The sequence below is a fragment of the Bos indicus x Bos taurus genome, chromosome 17 (genome assembly GCF_003369695.1).
Source record: "Bos indicus x Bos taurus breed Angus x Brahman F1 hybrid chromosome 17, Bos_hybrid_MaternalHap_v2.0, whole genome shotgun sequence".
Classification (NCBI taxonomy): Eukaryota; Metazoa; Chordata; class Mammalia; order Artiodactyla; family Bovidae; genus Bos; species Bos indicus x Bos taurus.
In genome coordinates, this window is record NC_040092.1 from 1,418,473 (window position 1) to 1,431,785 (window position 13,313).

Genomic DNA, 13,313 nt, shown 5'->3' on the forward strand with positions numbered 1-13,313 from the left:
GATCTGTTCCCCATGGTCATTCACGTGCCAGGGCCACATGGGTGCTGGGAAGTCGGGGGGTGCTGGGGGGTGGTCAGAGATGGATGAGGTGCGAACGTGTCTCAGGGCGTCAACGGTGACAGCCCCTTGGAGTGGGCAGGTCCGCGGGGTCTCCGGCCCCATGAACGTGAGGGGTGCAGATGGTTGTTAACCGTTTGAGGCCGGTTTTAGGCTGTAGAAGTGGTGTGGAGCCACAGAGCCCCTCGGGGACTCAGCTTCCCAGAGCCTCTGCCGCCGCGAGGAGCGGTGCGGCGAGGCCCGGGCCCTCCTTGGTCCAGTTGCGGTCCCGTGGGGGACTCTGCATCTTTTCTTCACTGACTGACATCCACCGCTTCCCTTTCAAGTAGAGAAGCAGCCAGTGAAAAGTGAGAGTGTTACTCACTCAGTCGTGTCCGGCTCTTTGGGGACCCTTGGACTGTAGCCTGCCAGGCTTCCCGAACCAGGGATCAAACCCAGGTCTCCTGCATTGCCGGCAGATTCTTTACTGTCTGAGCCACCAGGGAGATAATCAGTGATCTTAGTAATTTACAGTGTTTTACGACCGTTAACAACAATCGCGTTTGAGAATATTTCTGTCCTCTCAAAGCGGTTTCCCTGTTCCCACGCCCGGGCCCAGGCTGATGTGCTTTTTGTGTATGGATGTGCTCAGTCTAAAGAACCAACCTGCAGTGCAGGACATGCAGGTTCGATCCCTGGGGAGGGGAGATGCCCTGGAGGAGGGCATGGCAACCCACTGCAGCATTCTTGTCCGGAGAATCCCACGGACAGAGAGCCTGGCGGGCTACAGTCCATGGGCTCGCGAAGAGGCGCACACGACGTATTGACTCAACGATTGCTCACACTGCATGTTCTGTGTAAACACACGCGCTCTGTGACGCGGTTTCCGTGACTGGCTTCCCCCACTTAGCAAAAGGTTTCTGAGGGTCACGCGCTCATGGTGCGTTCACCACACTCCCTTTTTTGGCTGGGCCCTGCCTCACGCATGTGTCCACACGGCACGTTTAGCTCCTCTGTCTGTTCTCCAGTTGGGGGGCACCTGGGCCGCTTCCCATTCGTGGCCGTGACGGTGAGCGCCGTCCGAGTATGGCATGGTCGGCATGATAACAGACGGCTTCCTCCTTCCTGTGTGGAGAGCCGGGGGGGAGTCGCTGGGTTGCCGCCAAGGTTGGCGCTCTGAGCTGTTGACCTGCTCTTCCCAAGCAGCTGCAGCAGTTCACGTCCCCGTGGAGGTGCCCGAGGGCTCCTGTTTCTCAGCATCCTCGACAAGCCCGTTACTGTTTGCTTCTTATTTATTGGGGTGCTTCGGGTCTTTGCGGTGGCACTTGGGGTCCCCACCACGTCATGCAGGCTCTTGCATCGCCGCACGTGGACTCCCTAGGTGTGGCTTGAGGGCTTAGTTCCCAAACCAGGGCTCGAACCCGCATCCCCTACCTTGCCTGGCGGATTCTCAACCATGGTACCGCCCAGGGAGGTCCCCTGTCTTTTTTTTGATCATAGCTGTCCTCTGGGTCTTGGGGTGATGCTGGAGCGTGGTTGGGGTCGGGGGAGGGCAGGAAGGAGTTAAGGACACAGAGGTCAGAGCTCCAGGAATGCACTAGATAGACAGAGGCTGGAGGGCCGTGTCCCCTTATGGGGGGCGGGGGCATCTCTGGTCCCCTCTTGGGACCACTCCTGGGAGCAGGTTACAGGGTGAGACATGTGGGGCTCGGTCCGGAGGGCCGGGGAGGCCCTGCTGGCCCGTCCTGGGTGCTGAGCACATCCCGGAGGAAGCCGCAGTCTCCAAGAAGGCGGGTGAGGAGGGAGCCACTTGCCCTGTCTTGGTCCTGCCGCTGCCCGGGGAGGTGAACAAGAGAATGCTCTGAGAGTGTCCGTCAGGCCGTCCATCCCTGACCGCCAGGCTGCCTCGGCCTTCCAGGCAGCGCTGGGGGCAGCCGTCCACCAGGCCTGCCACCCACCCTTGTTCCCTGGGGAGGCACCCCGCCTGCCCGGCCCCGTTGTCCTGAGCGGCTGGCGCATTCCTCCCGGGACCCCACGCGCCCTGGGCTTTCCTGAAGGCGCTGGCCCTTTCCTGGTCCTCCCCGAGCGCTCCGTTCCCAGCCCGGGCTCCCCGCTTGTTTACCTCCCTGTACTGTAAATAGCCCAGGCGGGAGCACGTCCGCCGCGAGCGCTGTCTGTGGACGGAGCCCGGCCGCGGGGGGCGTCCTCACGTGGCTTCCGCCCGCTCTGTTTGTTGGAGCCGGGCCAGCCTGTGGACTGTCCCCCCCCCCACCCCCGGGGCGGAGGGCAGGCAGGTGGAGGGGTGGACGGCGGCGCTGAGCCCCCGGTCCCTGGGCCAAGCGGCCAGTTCTGGGGGCTGTGGGCGTTCTCCCACCCGAGCCCGGCCCCGGCAGGGATGGATGCGGTCGCGGCTGTGGCTCTCGCAGGACCTAGGAGCGGGGGGCCCGTCCAGCCGTGCGGAGGGCTGGCCGGGCAGACACGGGTTACTCAGCGTCTCCAAACTGCCCGGCAGGAAACCGGCCACTTGAGAAGGAAGCGTGGCTTTTCTGGGCTCTGGAGGGAAAGTGTGACGCATCGGGATTCCCGTAACCAACGGGCCGCCCGTGGGGGTGTTTTTCCCACGCAAACAAAACGGAGAACCCGCGCGATGGGACTGGGCAAGCCTGCGGGGGCGGGGCTTCCTGAGAACCGGGTCAAAAGGCTGCGGGGCCGGAGCCTGGCACACTCCAGCCCAATGCTGCTGCCCGGCCGCTGTCCCACCCACCGCGCCGCTGCCTTGCCGCCAGCCCCTCGGGCAGCAGGGCCCAGGATGCGGGAGACGCCGGGCATGGCTGCCCTGCAGACCCTCCTGCGGCACCTCCACCCTGGCCTGGCGGGCCGCAGCCGGGCGGCCTCGGTGGAGGAGCACGTGTGTGCTTGCGGCACCGCCCTGTGGACCCACATCCGAAGCCTCGTGCGCAAGGGCAAGGTGGGCCTGCGGGGGCCGGGGATCCCTGGGGTGGGCGGCACCAGGCAGGGTCCGGGCTCTGTCCCCCCGCCTCCCAACCCTGTCCCCTGCTGGCTGTGCTGGTCTCAGTTCTGGAAGAGGAGGGGAGGGGAGGGATGGGGAGAAGGGCCCAGGGGTCGCCGGCTTCTGGAGGGAACCAGAAGCTGCTCTGTCTCCCCTTTTAAAGCTGCCCGTAGGGATGCCCCGGCGGGTCCAGTGGTTCGGATGCCACACTTCACTGCAGAGGGCAAGGCTTGGATCCTAAGCAAGGAACTAAGATCCAAACGCTGCACAACATGGCTAGACAAGTTTCTGTTTTAATTAAAATAATAAAACTGCCTCAGTGGAGGGACCCTGTCCCTTTCCTTAGGAGCAGGGGGCACTGAGCCTGCCCCCTGGCTTCCTGGGTGGCCAGGACACCGGCGCCTCCCTGCTCCCGCCACACCTGGCCTGGTTGGGACCCGGGAGCTCCACTCGCCCCAGAGCTGCGAGGGCCCTGAGTGCCCTCCTGCCCCTGCCCGCAGGTGCCTCCGAGGAGGTGTGACCATAGCTGGGGGCGGGGAAGCCCTACGGGCCAGTGGTCTGTGCCGGCTCTCTGCTCGCATACCCGCCCCACAGGCCAGGGTCCCCACCGCCCCAGAGCGTGGCCCCAAGAACCTCCCAGAAAGGGGAGGCCCCGCCGTGGGTGGCCTGGCCTGGTCTAAAGACCCCGCCTGCACAGGCCCCCATGCCAGAGGGCCACACTAAGGGGAAGACAGGGTCCCCAGCTCTTAGATGACACAGCACACCTTCCCACCCCCCAGAAGAAGATGCTGTTGAAACCAGGCTTCCCAAAGTGTCGCCTACATGACTGGCCAGTCTTCTCCAAGCTGTGTGAAGCCCCCTGTGATGCTGGGAGGTGGGGGAGCAGAACAGCTCCCAGCCCCCAAGGCTGCCAGGGCGGGCGTGAGTGCCACTGGGAAGGGAGGGTTCCCGGGGGAGCAGGGTGCAGGGCCTGAGTGGTCGCTGACTTGCCCCCACCTGAGCCTGGGCTGCAGGCCGCGAGGCTCTGGGGGCAGGAGGGCTCTGAGGCTCCAGGACTTTTCTAGCGGGCCCTCCATGGGGACCCCGCTTGGCCCCAGGACTTTTCTAGCGGGCCCTCCACCGGGACCCCGCTTGGCCCCTGAAGAAGTGCCAGCCGAGGCCTGCCGCTGATTCTGCTTGGACGTGGGGGAGTCGCGGGCTTGGGCTTGCTGCCCGGCCAGGCCTGCCGGACGCCCAGGGCTCCCGGTAATCACGACGCCTTGCTTTCAGCTGGACCCTCAGACCCTGCAGGACAGAGACTGGCAGCGGACCGCCATCGCCATGAACGGGGTACGTGCCCCCGCGCTGTGCCAGCTCCCGCTTCCTGCAGAGGGCTGGGGTGGTGCCAGTCCTTGCTGAGACCCTCGGGGCTGGAGGAGGCAGAGAAACCACAGCGTGCGGGCCCGAGTCCACGCAGGCCAGAGTCTTGTGGCTGGAGTGCGGGTCACCTGCCAGGCACTGGGCGTCCCTCCTCAAGTGGGGGTTCAGGGGCATCATGGGGATGGAGGGGGCCTGGACCCTGGGGTTTGCCCATAGAGACTGAGACCCCTGACTAGACTCCAGTGCCCCGTAAGAATTGAGACCTTAAGAAAAAGCACCGCCGCTCACCAGAAAAGCTCTGGGCGTGTAGGGCATACCTGGAGGAGGGCGTGGCAACCCACTCCTATATCCTTGCCTGGAGAGCCCCATGGACAGAGGAGCCTGGCGGGCCGCAGTCCCTGGGGTCGCACAGAGTCAGACACGACTGAAGCGAGTTAGCATGCAGGACACAGTGCCAACATTTGATAGGCGATCGGTGGCATTTTGTTACATTCTCTATACATTTTCTCTAGTGTCTTTTTTTTTGGCTTTTTATTTTGTCTGGGGATGTAGCCAGCTGACAGTTTTGTGATGGTTTCAGGTGAACACAGAAGGGACTCAGCCACACGCATGTGTATGTCCATCTCAGTCCAGTCGCTCAGTCGTGTCCAACTCTCTGTGACCCCATGGACTGCAGCACGCCAGGCCTCCCTGTCCATCACCAACTCCCGGAGTTGGCTCAAACTCATGTCCATTGAGTCGATGGATACATATATGGATACGTGGATCCATTCTCCGCCAAACTCCCCTCCCATCCAGGCTGCCATGCAACATGGAGTCTCATCGTTCTTTTTAATCAGGATTAAATGAGAAGCAGAAGCCACAGGGTCCTGGGGGGAGGTTGTGCAGAAGCGGGTCCTCAGACGGCCCTAGCTGTTCCCGGCTGCCACTGAGTTGGACCAGGGCCCGCCCCCAACCTGGACCCTAGCCTGCGGGGCCCTGGGAGCTGGCTCTGAGGACCAGAAGGCTGAGAGGGTCGTGCCCCCTGCCTCCCCTGCAGATCGAAGTGAAGCTGTCAATCAAGTTCACCAGCAGGGAACTCAGCTTGAAGAGGATGCCTTCCCGAAAACAGACAGGCGTTTTCGGAGTCAGGATCGCCGTGGTCACCAAGTGAGTGGCCTGGGCGCCCACGTCTCGTCCCCGGGGGCGGAGGGTGCTCCCTCCCCGCGTGTCTATGCAGGACGGACCTGGTATGGGTCTCCCTCTCTGTGCACGGTCGCCCCTCACAGGCCTGTGGAGCACTCTGTGCGTGGCTGCCTCCCGAGCTGACCACGGACGAGTCCCCAGCAGCTCGGGGCTGTCCAGCCCCCTGCCTGTGCTGCCCCCAGAGCCGGGCTCGCCAGGGTTCCCTTCCCTGCCTTGGAATTTGTCAGGATCCGAGCTCCTGTCCTGCCCCCGGCGCGTCACGGGTCAGTCGTCAGGAGACACTTGTGTGCAGGTTCAGGGCGGGCCTTGGGGACACAGCCGCTTCCTCCGGAATCCACTTTCCCCGGTTTGGAGCCTGGCCTGGCCCTGACCTCACTGGTGGTCAGGCAGGACACCTGACTACAGCCTGGCCCCCGGCTACACCCCAGCCGTCCCCCCAGCTCCTCCGGGAGGCTCTGGGCGGGAGCAGGGACCCCCGAATGAGTACCACTCATGAGAGGGGCTGGGGACAGGACTCTGCTGGGTCCTGGATCCAGTTGCTAAACTAGACTAAACCAACCCTCCAGACGGAGTTCTTACTCTGAAGAGTTAAAGAGTTCTTACTCTGGCGTCCTGCCTTCAGGGGCTAGAATTGTCCCGTTAGGACGCGGAAGAGAGAGGGGTAGCTTCACAGGATTCCAAGCTGAGCGCAGGGGCAAAGCGGTGCCGTGGACTCCGTCCTCTGGCCCGGCTGCCTGCCGGGCGCTGGGCTCACCTCTGCCTGAGGCCTGGAGGAGTCCCCCCACCCCCGCCCAACTCAGAGACCAGACCGCTTCCCAGGACCCTTGCTGTCCGTTGCCCGTTAACCCAGGGCCCGGGGAGTCCAGACTGACCTCCGGTAGCCGACCTCGCTCAGAAAGGCCTCCCGACCAAGCCCCCAGGGCGGGTGTGCTCGGAGGGTGTCCAGCCCACCAGGACTGTTGGAAAGACCCTGATGAGATGGAGGCAGTGCTGATCGTGAGACCGCAGAGCCCAGGGGGACACACGGCAGGCTCCCGTGCTGAGGGGCAAGGGGGCGGGGCTGCCGCACGCTGAGGCCCCCCTCCTCCCCCTCCCCTGCAGGAGGGAGCGGTCCAAGGTACCCTACATCGTGCGCCAGTGTGTCGAGGAGATCGAGCGCCGGGGCATGGAGGAGGTGGGCATCTACCGCGTGTCCGGAGTGGCCACGGACATCCAGGCCCTGAAGGCGGCCTTTGACGTCAGTGAGTGTCTCAGCGGGTGGGCGCGGTGCGTGCGCCACTGGGGAGGGCGGTTCCGCAGAAGCCTGTTCCTAACCCGTCCTGACCACGCGCGTGGCTCCTGCCAAGTCGGACCAGGGGCTTCCATGGGGCGGCCCCCTGCTCTACCCCCGGAGGCTCAGCTTGACCCCCGCCCCGGGGGTGGGTGTGACCCAAGCCCAGGGGTCAGCTAGTCTGGTGCCAAGAAGCTGGTGGAACGGCCCCGATTGCCAGATGTGGGGGGGGGACCCCAGGGTCGTCCTCGGTGGATTGCTCCTCCCTCCGCGGGGGCCTGCTGCCCTGGAGGTGTGGCGCGGGGTGGGAGTCACCGCCACCGTAGTTACAGCTGCCGTCAGGTGACCCGCACGGGCGGCTGGGGCTCAGAGGGTGGAGCCGACTCGGGGTCCGCGGCGGGCTCCGCTCCACTTCCACGCTCTTCCCCAGACAACAAGGACGTGTCGGTGATGATGAGCGAGATGGACGTGAACGCCATCGCCGGGACGCTCAAGCTCTACTTCCGCGAGCTGCCCGAGCCCCTCTTCACCGACGAGTTCTACCCCAACTTCGCCGAGGGCATCGGTGAGCGCGGGGCGTCTCCCGTCCCCCTTCCTGTCTGCCTTTGGTGGGAGGAAACCTGAGTTTCAGCAGAAACTCTGCGAGTGGTGGGGGACCAGGAACCCAGCCGCCCTGGGAGCCCTCCACGGGCTGACCTCCGCACTCTTCCCTGGAGGTCGCCGAGAGGGGGGCCGCCGCTGTGGACACGCCAGTGTGGGGTCTGGAGGCCGCTGTCCTCCTCACTGGCCCCAGACGCTGGCTTTTCGGTCAGGGCCTTCGAGTACACCCTGACCCCAGGCCCACCTGGAGGGTGGGGGGCGCTGGCACTCGGGGTGGCTGCAGCCTCCGCACCCGCCCCCCGCCCCAGGGCCGCTCAGCAGAGGACCTGCCCTCACCCACCCCCACCCAGGTGCAGAGGCTCATGTGATGGGGGGTCTGTGGCCCCCGCTTCCCCTGAGCAGGACGTGGGAAGGGCCGAGGGGCCGGGAGGGCAGCTGTGCCCGGCACCCCCGCCACTGGTCCCTGTGGTGCCATCCACCACTCTGAGGTTCAGAAAAGGCGTCCAGGGTGGCCAGGCTCGCACCCAGGGCCCTCACCGGGGGCCAGCGTGGGAGGCAGAACGGTGACTGGCCCGGGCCCTGGGGGCGCCTTCCAGCCCCGGGTCATGACTGTGAGAAGTAACCCCCGCCCCCCACCCCCCGCAGCGCTCTCGGACCCCGTGGCGAAGGAGAGCTGCATGCTTAACCTGCTGCTGTCACTGCCGGAAGCCAATCTGCTCACCTTCCTCTTCCTCCTGGAACACCTGAAAAGGTAGCCCGTAGCCCCCCTCTGGGGTGCTCAGGGCTCTGGTGGGTCGCCTGCGCCCGTCAGACTCCCCGGCACCCGGGGCCTTCCCTCTGTGGTGCTCCCCCATCTGTGGGTGCCCCTCCGGGTAGCAGCACCACCGTCATCCGCGTCCCCCTGCGCCGTGGCCAGCCGCGGCTCGGGTGTCCCCTCCGCACCCTGCCTCCCCCCTGCGGGCCGCCAGCCCTCTGCATCCCGGCTAGGGTGCGTCAGCTGGGGAGGAGTCCCCGCCCACCTCCACGCCCCCATCCCCCAGGCGGTGTCACGGCAGTTCTCCCCCCACCCCCCACAGGGTGGCGGAAAAGGAGACGGTGAATAAGATGTCCCTGCACAACCTCGCCACGGTGTTCGGCCCCACGCTGCTCCGGCCCTCGGAGAAGGAGAACAAGCCGCCCGCCAACCCCAGCCAGGCCATCTCCATGACCGACAGCTGGTCCCTGGAGGTCATGTCCCAGGTACGGTGGCCTCGCCTACCTGGCCTGGACCTGTGGCCCCTGCCTGCCGGCCCCGAACCCCCGTGTCCTGGCAGTGGCTCCCACCGAGCCGCGCAGGGGAGGTGGCCGAGGTCTGCGGACAGGGCCGCGGCTCCGCCCTCTGCTCCTGGCTGGGGCTCCCGGGACCTGCCCCACCTGGCGGTCCTCCTGCTGTGAGGGGCCCGGGTCCCGCCGGGGTGGGGGGCTCCCCCGCTCTGAGCCGCCGGCCCCTCCCGCTCCGCCCGCAGGTCCAGGTGCTGCTGTACTTCCTGCAGCTGGAGGCCATCCCCGCCCCGGACAGCAGGAGGCAGAGCGTCCTCTTCTCCACCGAAGTCTAGAGGCCCCCGGCCCGCCCCGAGAGAGCAGAGGACGGCCCGGGACCCTGCCGGGGACACGGGCCCTCCAGCCACAGAGCGGGAGCTGCCCTCCTGGAGGAGGCGCTGGGCCCCCCCACCGCGGGCCCACGCTGCTGCCGCGAGACAGCGACCCCTGGCGGAAGCGGCCGCGGCAGTCCCGCCCCCGCCCGCGCGGGCGCCGCGCCGGCCTCAGACTGTCCGCGCCACCGCCAGAGGGCGCCCCGAGCCAGCGCGGCGCCCGTCGCGGGCCTGGGCGGGACCAGGCGGAGGAAGCGGTGGTTACGAAACCTAACTTGGGAGCGTTGAAAGACTTCCCCTGGGTCACCTGCGCATCTCGCGGCGAAGCGAGCAGGCAGGAGCGGACTCCCTGACCCGCGAGTCGTCGACCTGAATAAACGCCGCCGCCGCTTCACGCCCGGGGCCAGGCCTCCGGTGCGGTGGGAGCGCGTCGGTTTCCCAGATCAGAACGCCTGACGCCTGTTTTGTAACCGGGTTGGCGGAGCCGAGCCTGCACCGTGCAGCGCCTGACCCCGTTCACCTGCTGGCTTCTGTTTCTCTGCAGAAGGCTCTGCGGCAGACACGGGTCTCCCTCCTGCTCGGTCCTCCGTTGCTTTGTCTCCTCCCATCTCGTGGGCAGCCGCCCACCGACCCGTGTCACGCGCAGGGCCCGGACACCAGGGGAGGGGAGCCCCCGGGCTGCGCACTTCACCGCCGCTCGTCGGGGGAGGGCGGGCCCGCCCACCGTCCAGAAGACCGCGCCGCCCCGTGGGACGCACAGTCGCCGTCGGCTCAGAAGGCCGGCCTCCTCCGACCCGTGGCGCGTCTGCCCCCTGCCCTCCCGTTCCCCTGATCACGCCCCGGCCCCCCCAAGCTCCTGACACCCAGATGGGCTGCGCCCCCTCGCCACACGCGCCCCACAGACTCTTGTAAAGGTTTTCCTCTCTTGGTGGCGGTGGCAACTTGCCGACAGCTTGTTTTAAACTTTGATCCGGATAGCTTTTTGATACTTGAATATTTTTAAGTTTTATACAGTTTCTAATTTTTTTTTTTCCTAAGAAGATTCAGATACCCACTAAGATGTTAGAATGTACTCTGTGGACAAGCGGTGTCCACAGCGGCATCTCGTCTTCCTCCACGCGCCAGCCCTCTTTCCATCGGGAGCTGCTCCGGAAGTCTCCTGGGCACCCGGAATTGGGGGGGAGGTTGGGAACAGGCTGAAGGTGGGGGCGCCCGCCCCAGAGCAGGTAGAGGGACCGACCCCGCCCTGCTCACACACTCCACGCCCCTGTGCTGAAGCCAGCACGTGGCTGGTTACCCTCCCGACCATCTGACTTAGAGGAGACAGAACTGGGGGCACCTCTAGGTATTTTGAACACGCGCGTCTGTGAAGAATTGCATCGCTCCTTTCTAAGAAGGTCGGGGGCAAGGAGAAAAGAAACAGGCAAAGCTTCCAGGCTGGACTTGTGGGAAGAGAGGATGCGCTGAACAGAGGAGGGAAGCGGAGGCACGACTCAGGAAAAGGCGTTTGCTTGTCATGCGATTAGACCAGTCACGCGGGGCACTGCCCGGGCCCCGTCCCGTGTGCCCTGTGGGGCGGGAGGCTCTCCCCCATCGTGTTGTTGGGCAGGAGCTCCAGGCACGTGGGGCCACACGCCCCTCCTGTCTGCTCGCGGACCTGCTGACACGGGGGACAGAAACAGAAGCCACTCGAAGGTCTTACGTCCTCGTACTGTACTTATTGAGTTGTACTTTGGTCTCGTGGGGAGAGCCGTGGTCCCCCTGGGGATGAGGGTGTAGCGGATGTCGGGGGGGTGTCCTCTGTCCCGAATGTTCTCTGGACTCGGTGGGTCTCCCAGCCTCCAGCCCCCGACCTCTTCTACCCTGGCTTCCCATCCCGTCCAGCCCTGCGGCGGGAGGGGGACGCGCTCTGCCTGGAAAGCCCTGGCCTGGTCTCTGTTCCCCCGGAGCCTTCGTGATCTGCGTCCATCGCGTTGAAACTGGAAAGCGGTCTCTCAGCGTCTGTGCCAATTCCGGTTCCCTGCTGCGCCTCTTTCCCCTCTTCGAGCTTTTTCTTTACTTAGGATGCGCGCCGTCGCATGGTGGGATGACTGTTGTTTCTTCCACGGCCGTCAAGGCGCTCCTTCACCGGCCCACCGTGGTGGCGGTCGCTCTGAGTCCCCCGGCATCCCCGTCGCCCGTCTGACGTTCCGGCCCTGACGGTCAGCGAAGCTGGCGGGCGGGTGACCGCCTGGGGGCCGGATGTGACCTTACACGAGGCTCGGTGGCCGGACTCCACCTCGCTGCCCGGGGCCTGCATCTGGAGCCCGGCCACACGCTGGGGCTGGTGGTGGGTCTCTAGGCAGCCGCGTGTCTGAGCTCCAGCTCGGCCGTCTCTCCCGCCACTGGGGGTGGGGAGGGAAAGACTGCTGACACTTTCATTAAAGTTCCTTGAGGCAATTTGTGTCTGTGGTGGTGCCTGCTTCAGAAACGCCGGGACCAGGGGCTCCAGGAGCGCCCCGACGGGCCGATGGGTCAGGGCGGGGGTGGGCGTTGGGGCTGGAAGCAGCAGCAGGTGGAGTGGACAGGCAGGCAGCCAGGAGGCCCCCCTGCCGAGCGCGGGGCCTTTGGTTCGGGGTGAACAGCTGCAGGGACACGGGCATTGCCCAGTGCCGGGGGCGGGTGTCCAGCCTCGCCCAGCCCAGCCCTGCCCGAGCCCCTCAGCCTCTGGGTTCCACTGGTGCTCCCGGGCCCAGCCTTTGGGTTGTTGGCCGCGGGGCGTGGGGCCCCTTAGCTGCCGCCAGCCTTGCCTTCAGAAAAAGCGACCCAGTGTCCAGGGCAGCCGTGCCCCCGTGGAGATGGGCATGCCAGGTGGGGACAAACTGGGCCACAGCCACGGGGACCTGCATCGCCGTCCTTGACATCTGCCAACGTCACCCCGAGGCTCCTCCGGGGCGCCTTCCTTGAGGCGTGAGGGTTGGCGTCTGCGGAGCCGCGTGGACGCTGAGCTGCTGCCCTCCTGACGCCTGCTGACAAGGAAAGGGCTACCGCGGGCCCCCCACCTCGGACCTGGCCCCCGAAAGGCAGTTCTGTGTGTGCGTGCATGCTCAGCTGTGTCTGACTCTTTGGGACCCCCTGGCCTGTAGCCCGCCAGGCCCAGCCCCTCTGTCCGTGAGATTCTCCACGCAAGAATACTGGAGTGGTTTGCCATTCCCTCCCTCAGGGGAGTCTTCCCGCAAGTCTAGTTGTATCTCTCTACTCCTGCCTTCCAGGTCCTATTCAAAAACCTTTGATGAAAAGCTCCAACACCTCTCTCATGAGGAATCGATTTGGGGACAAGCTGATGGTTCCCCACTGTTGCTGAGAGCAGGGGCTTTGTCCAGCCCGGCCCAGGCCCGTGGCACGGCCAGGGAGTGCGACCGTTCACTGCTGTGGGGTCTGAGGCCTTAGACCTCAAAGACCCTCGGAGTCGATCCCTTTGCTTGGTAGATGGGTAAACGGAGGTTGCACGGAGGCCCCCCGCCGCTGTCTCTGCTGTTTGAAGAGCAGAGACAGGCTGGGGACGCGATGTCTCCATGTTCCCCACAGGCCAGCTCCCTCTCTCCGTCTAGACGCTAGACGTGGTCAACCGTGCTGGCCTCGAGCCAAGGCCTGGTGTCACGCACGTACCCCGGGCTGATGAAGACGGGCAGTATTTTGTGTAGAGACCTCAGGAGAGCCTGTATACCCCTCAGCCCCCCAAAAAAGAAAAGAAGGCCCCAGTGGCCTTAAAAGGAATTATTTCCATGATGGAGCGAATGATGGGCTGTTCCCAACAGCTCTGAAAAGATAAATAGAAAAAGCGAGGGGCGACAGACACAGCGGCTCTTGAGGCCCAGACGGCCTCCCGGAGCGATTGCCCTGGGTCAGCGGGCAGGATGGGGGCCGTGCATCACCCCGGGGCGGGGAGCCCACAGCAGGCAAAGCGTGGCCGGCAGGCGGCCACAGTCATGGTCCCGTAAGACGGGGCCCTGCTGCATCTGAGATGTCCCAGGCTGGGAAGGGAGACTGCTTGTGGGCGGCGGGGGCAGGGCTGCTCCTCCGTGTGTCCCGGTATCACAGGCCACGTGTCTTGGGACAGACCTTCTGGGAGCCTCTCTGGCCTGTTCAGCCAGACCACTGAGAGCTCGATCTGCACACCGGCTCCCTTCCGTTCCCCTCCTGTGGCGGACCTGACCGGAAACTCTTCCTTGGGATTTTCAAG

General features: G+C 65.3%; 1 protein-coding gene across 2 annotated transcripts in view; it reads left to right on the forward strand.

Moving 5' to 3' along the window:
* BCR (BCR, RhoGEF and GTPase activating protein) overlaps nt 1-11,530 on the forward strand; it is an 86,496-nt gene extending 74,966 nt beyond the window's left edge. For both annotated transcript variants that reach the window (XM_027566143.1, XM_027566144.1), the window contains exons 17-23: nt 4,316-4,375; nt 5,445-5,554; nt 6,692-6,831; nt 7,291-7,425; nt 8,106-8,211; nt 8,537-8,699; nt 8,966-11,530. In XM_027566143.1, coding sequence (XP_027421944.1) covers nt 4,316-4,375; nt 5,445-5,554; nt 6,692-6,831; nt 7,291-7,425; nt 8,106-8,211; nt 8,537-8,699; nt 8,966-9,055 — 804 coding nt within the window. In that variant the 3' untranslated portion in view covers nt 9,056-11,530. The remainder of the gene's footprint in view (nt 1-4,315; nt 4,376-5,444; nt 5,555-6,691; nt 6,832-7,290; nt 7,426-8,105; nt 8,212-8,536; nt 8,700-8,965) is intronic.
* The last annotated feature ends 1,783 nt before the right edge of the window (nt 11,531-13,313 follow it).